General features: G+C 51.2%; 1 protein-coding gene across 1 annotated transcript; it reads right to left on the reverse strand.

The window, feature by feature from the left end:
• Positions 1 to 10,151, reverse strand: LOC120383982 (zinc finger protein RFP-like). Its single transcript, XM_039502316.1, has 7 exons — positions 9,708 to 10,151; positions 7,284 to 7,379; positions 6,669 to 6,899; positions 6,330 to 6,352; positions 5,422 to 5,537; positions 2,979 to 3,038; positions 1 to 1,831 (listed from the first exon to the last, which is right to left on the reverse strand). Exons 1-7 carry the CDS (start codon positions 10,131 to 10,133, stop codon positions 1,317 to 1,319), a joined length of 1,467 nt encoding a protein of 488 aa, XP_039358250.1. The 5' UTR covers positions 10,134 to 10,151; the 3' UTR covers positions 1 to 1,316.
• Between the last annotated feature and the right edge of the window lie 3,035 nt (positions 10,152 to 13,186).

Genomic DNA, 13,186 nt, shown 5'->3' on the forward strand with positions numbered 1-13,186 from the left:
CAGCCCCCACCTCTGCCCCTCGGGTCCCCTCTGCTCCTCCTGCAGCTCCACGAGCCCTTCACCCCCACATCCATGGTGCTGCAGAGAGGGCGGGGGAGGTGCTTCCAGGGCTCATAGAGCTAAGAGGCCAGATGGTTGGGTAGACAGGAGTCCTCCAGGCCATAGGGGCTAGGATGACTGTGCTAGAGAAGCCCATTTTTCCATCCCCAGTGGGCTGCTCCCCCCCATGTCTCAGTGACACTGTCTGACCCAGGATCCCCAGAGTCCTCCTGGACCATAGAGGACAGTGGCAAACAGGCTGCACAATTCCTGGGGCAGTGATGAGATTGGCTTGTCTACTTAGGCACCGAGGTCTGGATTTTCCGGGGGGTGCTTGACCCTGCCCACTCCATCCTATGCTCCACCCCCACTCCACCCCTTCTCACCCCCTCCACCAGGGTGCTCCATATTCGACTGGTGTCTCCCCATAGTGGGGGGAAAACGATCCAAAGGGCAGGTCCCGTGCCCCCTCGCCCAGCCTCGGGGTCACCGCACTCTCCCCACCCCATGCAAATTGTGGGGATGGTGCTTTTTCCTTCAGCTGCATCAGCCCCTCCTCACGGCATGTTCTGCCACTGTCTCTGGCGGGCAGGAGCCCAGGGAGGAGCAGGAAGGAGCCACTTTTAACACCAGCCCCTTTTGCTGTGCGGCTGCCTGAGGAAGTCGCTTTCGCTCCCTACCTGGGCTCAGGTGCCAAACTCTGGCGCCTGAGCCCAGGCAGGGGGCAGAAGTCACCTCCCCAGCCAGGCTTTCTCAGGCAGCTGCCACGCAGGGATGCAGAGCAGTGTCTCAGCGGCTGGCCTGGCAGGGGCTGGTCCCGGCCCTTCCACTTGCAGCATCTGGGCCATGCGTTCCCCAGGCCTGCCCCACCTCTTCATGCCCCTCCCCACCCATTGCTTCTGGCATGCGGCTAAACAGCTGATGGTGGTGAGTGGGAGGCCCTGGAGGGGATGCTGATGAGCGGATTGGCAGGGCCCACCCCTGGCGGGTGGCTGGGGGGGGAAGAAGATGCCCACCAGTGGGTGATCAGCATTTTTTTCTAGGGCAACGAGATTGGCATCTCTACCTCGCTCATGCCCTGCTCTCTGTGCTTTGACAGTCCAGAGGCTGCAGAGAGTTCAGACCCGAAGCAACCTCCAGGGTCACAGTGATGGCATGATAGAAAGTCCACAGGGAGAAGTCATAGAGACAAGGGTGTGTGAGGCTAGAGAGGCTGACGTCGGGACCCCCAGTGGAATATTCCACCCCTGTCCCCGACCTCCCCCCGCCACCGTGTCTCAGGGACACAGTCTGATCCGGGATCCTGGCCCCACCCAGAGCCAGGGTCGGATTCTCTCCCCAGGGACGGAGCCCGGCGGGAAAGTGAAGATCGGGGCCTCGTCACCAGCATCGATAAATGTCACCTGCCCCCGATCACAGTCCAGACAAACCCGGATCCTCTTGGGAGCCCGGTGCCATGGCAGGGGGGTCACAGGGGAGGTGAGAGCCCGGAACTGACCCCACCACCGCTCCACAGCCCAGATCCCCCCCTCAGGGCTGAGGCTGATCACCCCGTTCCTGCTCACAGACTCTCTGGCCACCCCCACAGCCCAGCGTTCCCCATCCCCCACCTCCACCTCCCAGCAATGTCTCCCCGAGGTGAATCCCTCACAGCCCAGCACACACAGCGCAGTGTCAAATCTCTCAGGGGTGTCGGGCAGATCCTGCCATTTGTATTCCCATCTCACACTTTTCCAATCCGCAGAGAGGACAAGGTCAGGATGAGCCGTGTCTGGATCCAGAGTCACATTCACTGGGTGGGGGGTAAAGAATCAGAGCGTTAGGGGCAGAGCTCAGCCCTGGGGGCGGCTGGGACTATTTCTTACACTCCCCAGCTACCCTGTTCTGGCTGGGACAGGCCTGGATCCCATGGAGCCGCCTCTGTCCTGGACACTTAAGACTGAGCAGAGATGTGTCTGCAGTTCCTCAGCCTGTTTCTCATTTGCTTGCAAAAGCTTCAGCTCCCAGCTCCCACTGCTGGGGCTGCTCCATTCCCAGCAGCAGAGACACAGCCAAGAAGGGATCAGAAGCTTTTATTGAGGAGGGAGCAGAGGAGGCAGGTAACCAGCTTAAAAACCCAGTGAGAAACTCCCTCCCCTAATGCAGCCTCCTCTCCCAGGCCAGGGAACAGAGAGGAAGGTGCAGCAGTGGGGAAGAGCTGCTTAACACCAGAGAGTAGGAGGTGGCATTGGATTGGGCCATGGGGGAGCCCCATCCCCAGCCCAGAGAGAAGGGAGGAGCTGCCAGCATCACAGGGAGAGCGTCTCCCCAATCCAGGAAGCAGTGAGCAGCTCCAATGGGAGAGCCCAGCCCTGCCCAAATGAAAGGCAAGATGTTGGAGAAGTGTGATGGGGAGTCTCTGGGTAAAGCAGAGGGATGTGTCAGCCCTCAGGGCAGAGAGCTCTGTTCGGGTGCTGCTCACGGAGTGTTTCTGTTCAGCAGCCTGGGCATGAACTCAGCACTAAATTTGGTGTCAGGGTTATTTGTGTGATATCAGCTTGGAATCCCCCCAGGTGTTCCGGCACCTTGGCAGACATTTGGGGGGGAGGGGGAGGGACGAGGGCCGATTGCCTGAGGCCCTGCCCCATTACTCCTCTTCCCACCGAGGCCCTGACCCCTCGCCGTGCCGGGAGCTTTTCCACTGTGGGGAACCCCGGACCCTACAGCTGCCCTGGGCTGGTGTCTGGGGCTCTGGGAGCAGCCCCTGGCCCATGTCTCCACTAACCAGAGTGCACCACCCCAGGGCAGGTGGAGGGTGCAGGGTTCCCCAGGACCACCCGAGCTCCCTGCGTGACAGCTGAGCTCTGGCTTCTGGCCTGGCCAGGGAGCAGGTCCTTGGGGGAAGAGGAGCAGGGGTGGGGTCTGAGAGGGGCAGGGCTGGAAAGAGGCTGCAGTCTCACCCTGTCTGTGTGCCCCGAGTGGTTCGCTTCTTTTTGTCTCCAGTTCAGAGGGCAGAGTGTCTGCAGGGGGAAAGGATAAGAGGGGTGAGATTTCAGGCTTTCATATTATAACAGCGTCTCCACTCTGAACTCAAAGAGCTGTGTTTTCATCATGACAGAGAGACAGACAGAGAGGCCCAGAGACACACTCAAGTATTTTATATAAAAAGGTCTGAAATCTTAATCTATTTCCTTTCTCATTCAGGCATCTCTCAGCAATGGAACCAGCATCCCTGCAGCCTCACAACCAGCCCAGGACCCACAATCTGTCAGTGAGATTTACTTTTCCCCTCATCACCCCTCCCTCCCTTCAGACCCCAGTTGGTTTGCCTCATTCACTTACTGCCTTTTGTCAGAACCTAGACGCAGATCATGCAAAGACTTTGGCAAAAGAGTAACTTTACCCACTTGGGTCCCTTTGACACAAACGGGATGTTGAGCGTTTGCAAAATCCTGGTTCTAGTTGTGAGCTGTTGGGTTTGTTTACACAGCGTCTCTACAGAGAGCAGCATGAAGGGGCCCTCCTCCTCCATAGGCAGAAATAGGAATAACAATAGAATCATAGGACTGGAAGGAACCTTGAGAGGTCATCAAGTCCAGTCCCCTGCACTCATGGCAGGACCAAGCACCATCTAGACCATAGGACGAAACAATAAGATCATTTTATCAAGGTGGAAATTGAGGCGGGGGGAAGGTTGGCTCCATGGGCCAGATTCACCCCTGTACCGGCAAAAGGAGAGAGGGGAGGGGCCATTTGTGACTCTGCTGTTCAGAGGCTGCAGGGGCCGGTGCAGACCTTGGCACAGGCTGAGGAAGTTCTGAAGCCAGCCAGAGCTACATCCCTGTGACAATGGCCCCCGTGTGTTTAGGCCACTGTGCAGAGTGTCAGAGGCCCAGCTTTACACTGCCCATGTCCCTCTGTCCCTCATCCACCTGCTCCCTCTTCCACCCACCCCATTCCTAGTCCTCTCAGGAACCCGCCTTGTGCCTTCAGCTGTGGAGGAGGTACAAGAGGCTCCTGTGCTGGAGGAATCCCTCGCTGTGGGGGAGGGGCTTTCTCCTTCCCCGCAGCCCATGTGCCCAGACTAGCTGCATACGGGGCCAGAGCACAGTGATGCTCTGGACTCGGTCCAGGTGTAACAACTGACCTTTAATTTTGGGTGCCGACCTTTAGGCACCTGGGGCCTGGTTCTCAGAGGGGCTGGTCTCCTGCAGCTCCCACTGACTCCACCTGCAGCTGTGGAAGCTACATGGCTCTGGCGCACCTGCCCTGCTGCTCTCTAGTTGGGAGAGGGAAACTCGGGTGCCCCAAATTAGGCCATTTTCCTGATTTTTGAACTGAATGCTGAATGTTGCGACCTTTGGTAAGTCATGAATTAATGTGAGACATCCTGATGCCTGGGTCCCCGCTACATCTGCTCCATTTGTCTGCTTTCCACTAGTTATTATATTGAGAATTGGTACAAGGGTCATTTCTTATACATAAGTTTGGACAGATGGAGACTGTGCATTTATACCGACTGACTTGGCTTTGGCCTGGTGAGCCGTTTACTTGACATAAGGGAAACGTTGCCTTAAATGACCTTTTTTATTAAGCGATGTGTTCATAAGTTGCTCTGTGAGACAAAGAGAGGTTTTGACCACACAATGTGCTTCAAGACAACAGACACACACAATGTGCTGCCCAGGAGCAGTTAGCAAAGTCCAAAAACCCCAATGTGGAGAAAAGGGTCAAAGTTATCTGTGCACATCAGTGGCGATGAATGAATCAGAAAAGTGAATAACTTGAAAATGTTGGGCAGCAAAAGCCCTGCCAGTTAAAAAGTTCATGCATGTGCAGTGCATGATTTAGGCAAGACACGTACTATTCATAACACACAAAGGTGATTGGAAAAGAACTAATAAATATATAATCTGGATGTGTATAAGATGTCAGACATTGTATGGAGTAGTCAGAGCATCAAAGGAGAAATGCATCATGACCCACCTTTGCCCCAGGAGAAGGTAACTGGGCAGTATTTATTTCAGTATGTCTGTCATTTCTTACTTGAGTAATAATTATAATGACAAGCCAGGCTTTTGGAACAAATAAGGGGTTGAATTAATCAACCTGAGTGTCTTGGACCCCAAGTGTGTGACATTCTTACCCAACAATTTTAAATAGAAGCATAATATAATCTATGGGAACTGAAACAACCACTCAGCCGACCTCAAATGAGATGGGAAGATTTCATCCTGAAAAGATATTGCCACACATGGAGAAGGAAGCCCAGGTTACTAGAAGAATGGTCAATCAAGGTAATCAAGGTGATAAACTAATTATGAACCAATTGATCAGCGCCATTGTCTTCCCACAGACTCAGACACTTAACCTAATTTCCCCTCCTACATCCCTTCTAGGTACCTTTGAACTGCCTCAGAGTCTCCAATAGCACAATAGTTTTCTGGAAGTAACCACTGACTCGCTCTTCCGATTCAGGAGAAATCTCCTCTGGCTGCTGGAACGTTCCCTTCTCACACCTGGAGAGAAACAATTTTATGTGATTATATTGCATTTAGAATCATAGAATCTCAGGGTTGGAAGGGACCTCAGGAGGTCATCTAGTCCAACCCCCAATAGTGACTGATTATAAGTTTTTGTTAGTAACTCGCTGCTCTAATAGGCCTGGAGTTAGAATTCCGCGACTTCTCCCAGCCTCAGAGCAGGTGCAGCACAGGCCATGGCCATGAAATGTTCCCCTCAAAGGACCCATTAATATTCTTCAACTCTGGCCTGGAGAGATCAGCTCTGGGGACAAAAGGGGAATTGAGTCTCTATGGACAATTCACCGCTTGGCCTCCATGCTCTGAGGGACAGGAGGTTCCCAGGTGAAGTGCTGTAGAAATCTGCCCTCTAGTAACTAGACTGAGACACCAACTCCCCCCTCCCCAGCTCATTCCACACAGGCCTCCAAACAGTCCTCAGGTGGGAAAGACTCTTGATCGCTGCTGCCCTGGGCTGAATGGTGACCAGTGCCCCAGCAGTGACAGGCCCATATTCCATCCCCACAATCCTGAGTCAGCCAGTCCCTCGGGAAGGTGACATCTCTAGGAAATACTTAAGGTCAGTCCTTCCCACTGAATGGAGAATTCCAGAGTCTTCTGCGCAAGGGTGAGAACCTCTGGATGCAGTTGTTCAGAGAGATTCGTATCCAGAATGTGACTTTCCCCACACATTTTGCTGTAGAGCCCTGGGGAGATGCAGTGCTAACATAATCTCCAAGCTCTTTCCCGGCATTCTGAAGTGTGAGGGGGAGTGAGAGAACCCCGTACCTGCTCAAGGTGCTTCTGACGTCCTAGAGGAGAGAGGGAGAAAAGAATCTCAGTCCTCTCTGACACACACACACAGGGGATCCCACGGAAGGGATTTAGGAAGGTGGGGGAAGAGACCCTGCCCTGGCCCCAGGGCTATGGATTCCCTGAGCTAATGGGACTTTCCCTTCTCTCATATATCTGTGTCTGTGACTCTGCTAAGAATAATACTCACTCAGACGTCAACAATGCACATGCCGAGTTACATCAAGATCTCTGTCTGCTGGACCCCAATGCTTATGATTCAGGACCCCTCCTTTCCCTGTGTGGGGGTCTGGGATGTTTCACACTCAGTCTCACCTTCAGGAATTCACTCGCTGGCTTCTGACACTTCCCCTCCAGCTCACTGATCAGCTCACTGAGATGGGAAATCTGCTCAGAGAGTTTACTGACATTTTCATTCTGGATCCTCACAATCTCCTCATCCAGCTTCTCCAGCTGGCCCAGGAGGAGACACTCTTGTTCCTCCAGGAACTGCTGCAGTTGCTGAAATTCAGACACAATCTTCTGCCTCTCAGTTTGTGTCTGTATCTGTATGAAAATAGGGAAAGGGCTGGTCAGGGTCACGGATGGAGCCCAGGGTCCTTTCATGGAGAGCTGAGTGTGCAGGAGGGTGATTTTCTTTGAAAATTCTAAGATCATGTTAGTGCAAGAAATGACCAGACACAGTGGGCAGCACTTCACGGGGACATTCAGTTCACTTGGGGAGGATTTCTGGGCAAGCCACAAGGGCTAGATATTAACTCATCAACTGGAATAGAAGCTTAGGTCTTGTCTACACATAGATCTAACCCATCAATCCATGATCAGGGAGGAACACACACAAGCCCATGTTCACCAAGGCCACAGAGGAATTTGGCTCTGAACAGACCTCCTATTGCCGCTCGCTGCTGGTTAATAACAACAGGCACCTACCAGATACTCCCAGCTTTTCGCTTCTCCAGTCACTTTTAGTTCCAGCAGCTTTTCTCTCTCTTCTCTCAGAGTCTTCAAATGGGCCTGAAGTTTTTCCTGAAGAAACAGAAATGATTCAGAAAGTTTTGTTTTGAGGGTTGAGAGGGGTGTGAACTGAGTGTTTTTCCACCCAAACCCAAGATGACTGTTGGTTCCAACCGCTTTGTGACATCAGGGCCACCAAGGAGATGAAACCTCATTAATGGAGACTGGGAGCGTGTCACATTCCAACTTGTTACCAAATCAGGATCCGTCTCTTTAGTAATTAGAGAGAGATCTCAATTATAACCGAGCTTTACTGGTATTTGTGAATTGATTAGTGGTACAGCACATAATAGGGCACTGGAGTCACGTGGGGGTGAATCAACAAACCTGTATTTGAGAAGGGTTAACGAACAAAGTGATACAATTCCCAGAAGCCACCAGGGTTTCAATATGGGCTGGGATTTGAGCTCTGAAGCCCTGGGGCCGCACTGGTTGGACTGAGCTGGTCTAAGCACCAGGGCAAACCCCACGAGACGTTGGGAGGCCATTCGTCTGATTGGAAGCTGCACAGTCCCAGTTTTGTGGAGCACTGTCCCTGTCCGGTAGGGACCCAGCACTGGACGTGGCTTTGTCTGGTGCAAAAGAGAAAGAAGGAGACTGAGCTGCAGGAGGACACCCGTGAGGGTGGGGCTGGGGGTGGCACCTCCATGCACAATGATGCAGGTGGGCGACCCACTCACAAAGGCAGTGGTGGGCCCACGCAGGGTGAGTGATACTGGTGGGGACGGGCCCATGCAGGCAGGCATGGGGATGTCCCGTGTTCTGGGGATCCCTCGGTGACCACCCTAATTAGACATGATGCAGATTTGTATAAAGAACGGTTGGGGTTTGCCCTAGTGCTGCCCTAAACCCTGTCCATGGCAATGCCCCCTGGGTAGGTACTCCCCCTCCCCCTGGTCCCATTCCCTGGTAAAGATCCCGGAAGCAGTGCATTCTGGGAGATTTCAAAAGGCTGCCTGGTGGGACTAATGGAACCACTGTGGCTGGTCCTTGCCGACGTACACAACAGAGTAGTTCAAACTTCAGACTGACACAGGTCAGCACCTCCCAGGAGTTAATTTTGCTGCTATCCAGTGTAATCCCAGTGGTACTTGGCATGGACCTGAGCTGTCTGGATCCCTTTTGTGTGTGGACTCAAGGTGCTCAGGGTCCCACGCAGCGTTTAGCCCAGTGATCTCCTCCAGTGCAGGCCGGCAGCATCTGAGTTTAACCCCTCATAGTGCAGCACAGGAGTTCAGAATCCCAGTGAGAAATTTCATCTCCCTGCTGGGCCTGGGGCCTTTATCAAGGCAGCTCTCCCTGCTAATGGACACACTTCATCAGGGGTGGGGGGGCAGGGACTGACACTGAGGAGGCAGCATGGTCTAGTGGCTAGGGCCCTGGACTGGGTCTAGGAAGACCTCAGTCCTATTCCCATATACCAATGACCCTGGGCAACTCACTGTCCCTTCTGGGCCTCAGTTTCTCTCCTTGTTTGTCTTGCCTATTTATGCGGTAACCTGCTCAGAGAAGAGATTGTCCCCTGCTGTTTTTTTGTGCAGGGCCCAGATCTCATTTGGGGTAATCATATAATAGACAATAAGGTAATCATAATAATAGGCGCCAACTTCCACTGTTCCCGGTGGGTGCTCGAACCCCACCCCCCCCCGCACCACTCTCGCCCCGCCCCCATTCCATCCCTTCCCCAAAGTCCCCGCCTCTTCCCTGCCTCCTCCCCTGAGTGTACCCGCATCACTGCTCCTCCCCCTCCCTCCTGGAAAGTCCCAAGTGCTGCCAAACAGCTGCTTGGTGACAGGAAGCACTGGGAGGTAGGCGGAGGAGCAGGGATGTGGCGCGCTCGAGGGGGGGAGGAGGTTTGGTGGTGCGGGGATGAAGGAGAGCTTGGCTGCTGGTGGGTGCAGAGCATCCACTAATTTTTCCCCAGAGCACCCACGGAATCAGCGCCTATTATCATAATAATAATTTCTATTAAACAAATCAGTAACAAGAACAGCTGGTAACTTCCCCTTCTCCAGGCTGAGGGCAACACATTCATGTCTGCAGCTCTTCTGAGTCAAGCTTCACTGAGCATTTCACAGCTTCCGCTGTGTTAAAGCTGGTTTGAAAAGGATTCAGCATCTCAGAAAAGTTTCCCCCCTCAGGAGGTGTCTGTAAAGAGTTTATATTTTGCCTCTGTTGCCAAATGGCCAAATCATTAATTTTGTCATAGCATCTCCTATACCATGAAGGCTTCACAGAGCTGAATGATGTGCCACACCTATGCCATGTAACTTTCAGTGAAATTAGCCTGTAATTAAAATCCAAAGTTATTACCCATTAAACTCAACAGCAATTCCCTACCTTGTACTCCTGGGCAGCTTCCTCTACGGGAACCACCGTGTGAGCTCTGTGCGCCTGGGACAGATGGCAAACCAGACAGATCGAAGTTTCATCCTCTTCACAGAACAGTTTCAGAGCTTCCTGGTGTTCCCCACACACCCCATCTCCTCCTGCTCCCTTCGCTGCCTCATTGGCCTGTAAACTCAGCCGACTGGCGATTTCTACCATGTTTGCCAGCTGCCTGTTCGGCCTGAGGTTTCTCTCTTGCACAGTTTCTCTGCACTGAGGGCAGGAGACGGCTGTAGCGGATCCCTCCCAGCACTGGCTGATGCAGGCTAGGCAGAAATTGTGCCCACATTTTGTAATCACTGGGTCCTTAAAATACTCCAGACAGATGGGACATGTCGCTTCCTCCTGGAGACTTTCCACGGGGTTCTCTGCAGCCATGGCTCCCTCTGGCCAGTGTAACAGGGTAAGAACTAAGAAGTTTCAATTTCCTCCTGAGTTCGCACTCTGCCCCGCCTGCAGCAACTGGGTGTTTCCTTTCCTGGACTGATGCACACTGTTTGCTGAATTGGAAGGAGCCCACTGGTAACAATTCAGCTCTGAGGGTTTAGTGAAAAATATACCACTAGTGTTCTGGCCTTTTAGTCAGCCCCTTGTGCTGGTGTGGGGGTCACTGGGGCTTCACGTGGACATCAGCATCTGTCTGTCCTGATGAGCTTGCAGGCGCCGGGTGGGTCAGTGTGTCTAAGGAGTGATAGTCAGGCTTGGTAGAATTCATTTGTAATATAAAATGTTGACAGATGTTTATTTTTAAGCAATTTTTATGCTTATCAATTTAAACTTTCACAGGTGCACAAAAATGTGGATTTAAAGCATTTTATTCCAATTTTTATCAATTGAAATTTTCACAGTGGTGGGAAATCTAAGGCAGGATCAGACAGTATTTTGGTCAGACAATAACTACTTAATGACAGTAGAGACAGATTCAAAAAGCTAAAGCTTCATATCCATTAAAATAGAGATTTTCAACCTCACATGTCAAAATATGCAAAGTAAATATTCTTAAATCAATGTCAAAGTCCTAGGGCAGCATTGTTCTTACTGGGCCTATTGGTACATTTTAATTATTATCAATGGAAGTATTTTTTCATGGTCTCTGTGTGTAAATCAACATTTGCAGATATCGACCGATAAAGTCTAATCCTTTCAAGTCCAGTGATTTGAAATTCACAGGCGAAAACCTTGGTTACGCTGGTATCAACATTTCAAAGCGTGATTCTCATGTATACTGAGGCTGCTCTGGCTAAATGTAAAGGCGCCACAGTGCTACCAACACTCATGATTTTATCATGATTCTTATAATATTTGGTGTGTTTGTTAAAGCCCCAGCTCCTGGAAGCATGTGATGAGGTGAGACTCTTGGCTTTTGTTTCCTAAACAAAGGAACTTTCCAGTTTTCTTGGTTGCAGAGAAAAAAAACCTATACAAACTGTGATCTGAGTGAAGCCTAAAGGTCTGAGAAGGCAGAGGATGAATAGAAAGAACCCAACATTTATTATTGTTATGTTTAAGTAAGTCTCATGGTTTTTAAGGCAATTTCATCATTCCAGGGGTCCTGACTCATCGTTTTTTAAAAGTTTGGGACTGACAAGCCTGTGAGAATTCAGGCCTTAAATCTCTATCTGCTACCCATGGAAAGCCCCCTAAATTTAGTGCCATGATTTATCTAAAATAGCACACTTATAGACAGGGAAATAGACAGAGAGGCCAATGCGTGGAAATGCACATGGAGCTGGGCTGTGGGCCCAAGAAGCAAATGATCCCAGCCCCCCTGGATTGGGGGTGAAGTAAAGAGATAAATTAGAACTTTCATTTTTTTTATGTAGGTCCTTAGAGCCTTTGCTGGAGACAAGACCTGAAAACATGAACTGATCACTGCCAAGGTGGCATTGCCAGCATCACGTAACCAAAAATCAGGAGAGTTGCTGAAGGAAGCATGAGGGGTTTTTTAAAATTATATTCTGGATGTTTTGTTTGTTTCGGAACATTCAGGATTCACTCTGCTCATGTTCTCAATCTTTTCTACTCAGCCCTGAGAGCAAGAAAGTGATCGTTGTTAGAGTGAGTGCTGAAATTGCCACCCAATCACAGGATTCCAGGAGCTGAGGCATTAAGAGAAACACCAGCTAGTGAAAGAGTCAGTGTGATGCCCATGCACTGTGTAGGGAGTTCAGGGCCCAAGTCAGCTTCGCAGAGTTGCAGACTGTGATTTTCTAGTTGCCCACAAATTAGGCTCTGCCATGACGCTCAACATTGCAACACCAAGTCCCTTCATGGATCGCACCGTGTGTAACCAGTCACCCCTCCGCAGAGCACAGCTGCGCAATTCCTGATTGACATGGGTGTGCACAGGAGAGACAGAGCACAGGCTGGACAGTGACACATCACAGTAAACCCAAACTCTCCTTCTAGAGGCATGATAGTCCCTGTGGGGGCTGGGGGGACACAACCAAATCAGGAAGCAAATCCCAGGACTCTGCCCTCAACAACTGCAGCTGGGACAGTAAAGTGGAACAAACTAGAAGATTTGTTTGTAATGTTTTATTTACAGAATTAGATTTGCCAACTTTCTCATGAACACCCTTGTCCCAACCCTACAGAGCTGAGAAGGAGCCTTAATAACCACAGCATAGAAAGGAGATCCTCAGCTACCGAGAACCGTTTTCTTAATGGTACAGCAACAGTACAGTTGTCCAGCAATTAATATAGGGAAATAATGAGTTACAGTCTCACTTTCAGGAACTTGTAATAAATCTCTCCGTCCCGCTCACGTTCCCTTTCCGTCTCCCTTTTCTTTCACATTGTCCTTTTCTGCTCATTTTTCTAGCCCTCACTTCCCACCGCTGTTTATTTTCCTGTGTCTCTCCCACGCTCCTCTCCTCTCTTTTACACCTCTTCCCCCATGGCTGCTCCCTTTCCCCCACTGATTTTATGACTTCCCATCTTGCTGCCCCCAGGCTGGTCTCCCTGGCAGGGATATTTTCCTGTCACTCTTCTCGTTTCTGTTCTCCACCATTTCTCATAGACTCTCCCTTTATTCTTGGTTTGTTTTCATTCACATTTTTCTTCTTGCTTCTTCTAATTCCCTCTGGTTAAACCTGCCCTGTCCCTGCCTCCCCCAGTGCTGCCAACCGCGGGAGTTTTAAACAAGATCATGAGACTGACCCCTTGATGATTTTTTTAAGGTTATATAATGGGGGTTTTTTTTGGTCAATCTCCCCCTCCCACCTCTGTGTGACAATCACTGGGTTGCCAGCTGTCCTGTAGCTACAGGGGAAGGTGACTTGGGCCTCTGCGGACGGAGTTCTGGCTGGGAGACCCCCGTGAGATCGAATCCCACAGATCTGTACAAAACACTCCCTGGTGCTGCTTCTCCCCAACCCCCCAACCCCTGATTGATTCATGCTGTGTCCCTGCCACCCCCACCTCCGCCT

Source organism: Mauremys reevesii, linkage group 15 (assembly GCF_016161935.1).
Source record: "Mauremys reevesii isolate NIE-2019 linkage group 15, ASM1616193v1, whole genome shotgun sequence".
In the NCBI taxonomy this organism is placed as follows: Eukaryota; Metazoa; Chordata; order Testudines; family Geoemydidae; genus Mauremys; species Mauremys reevesii.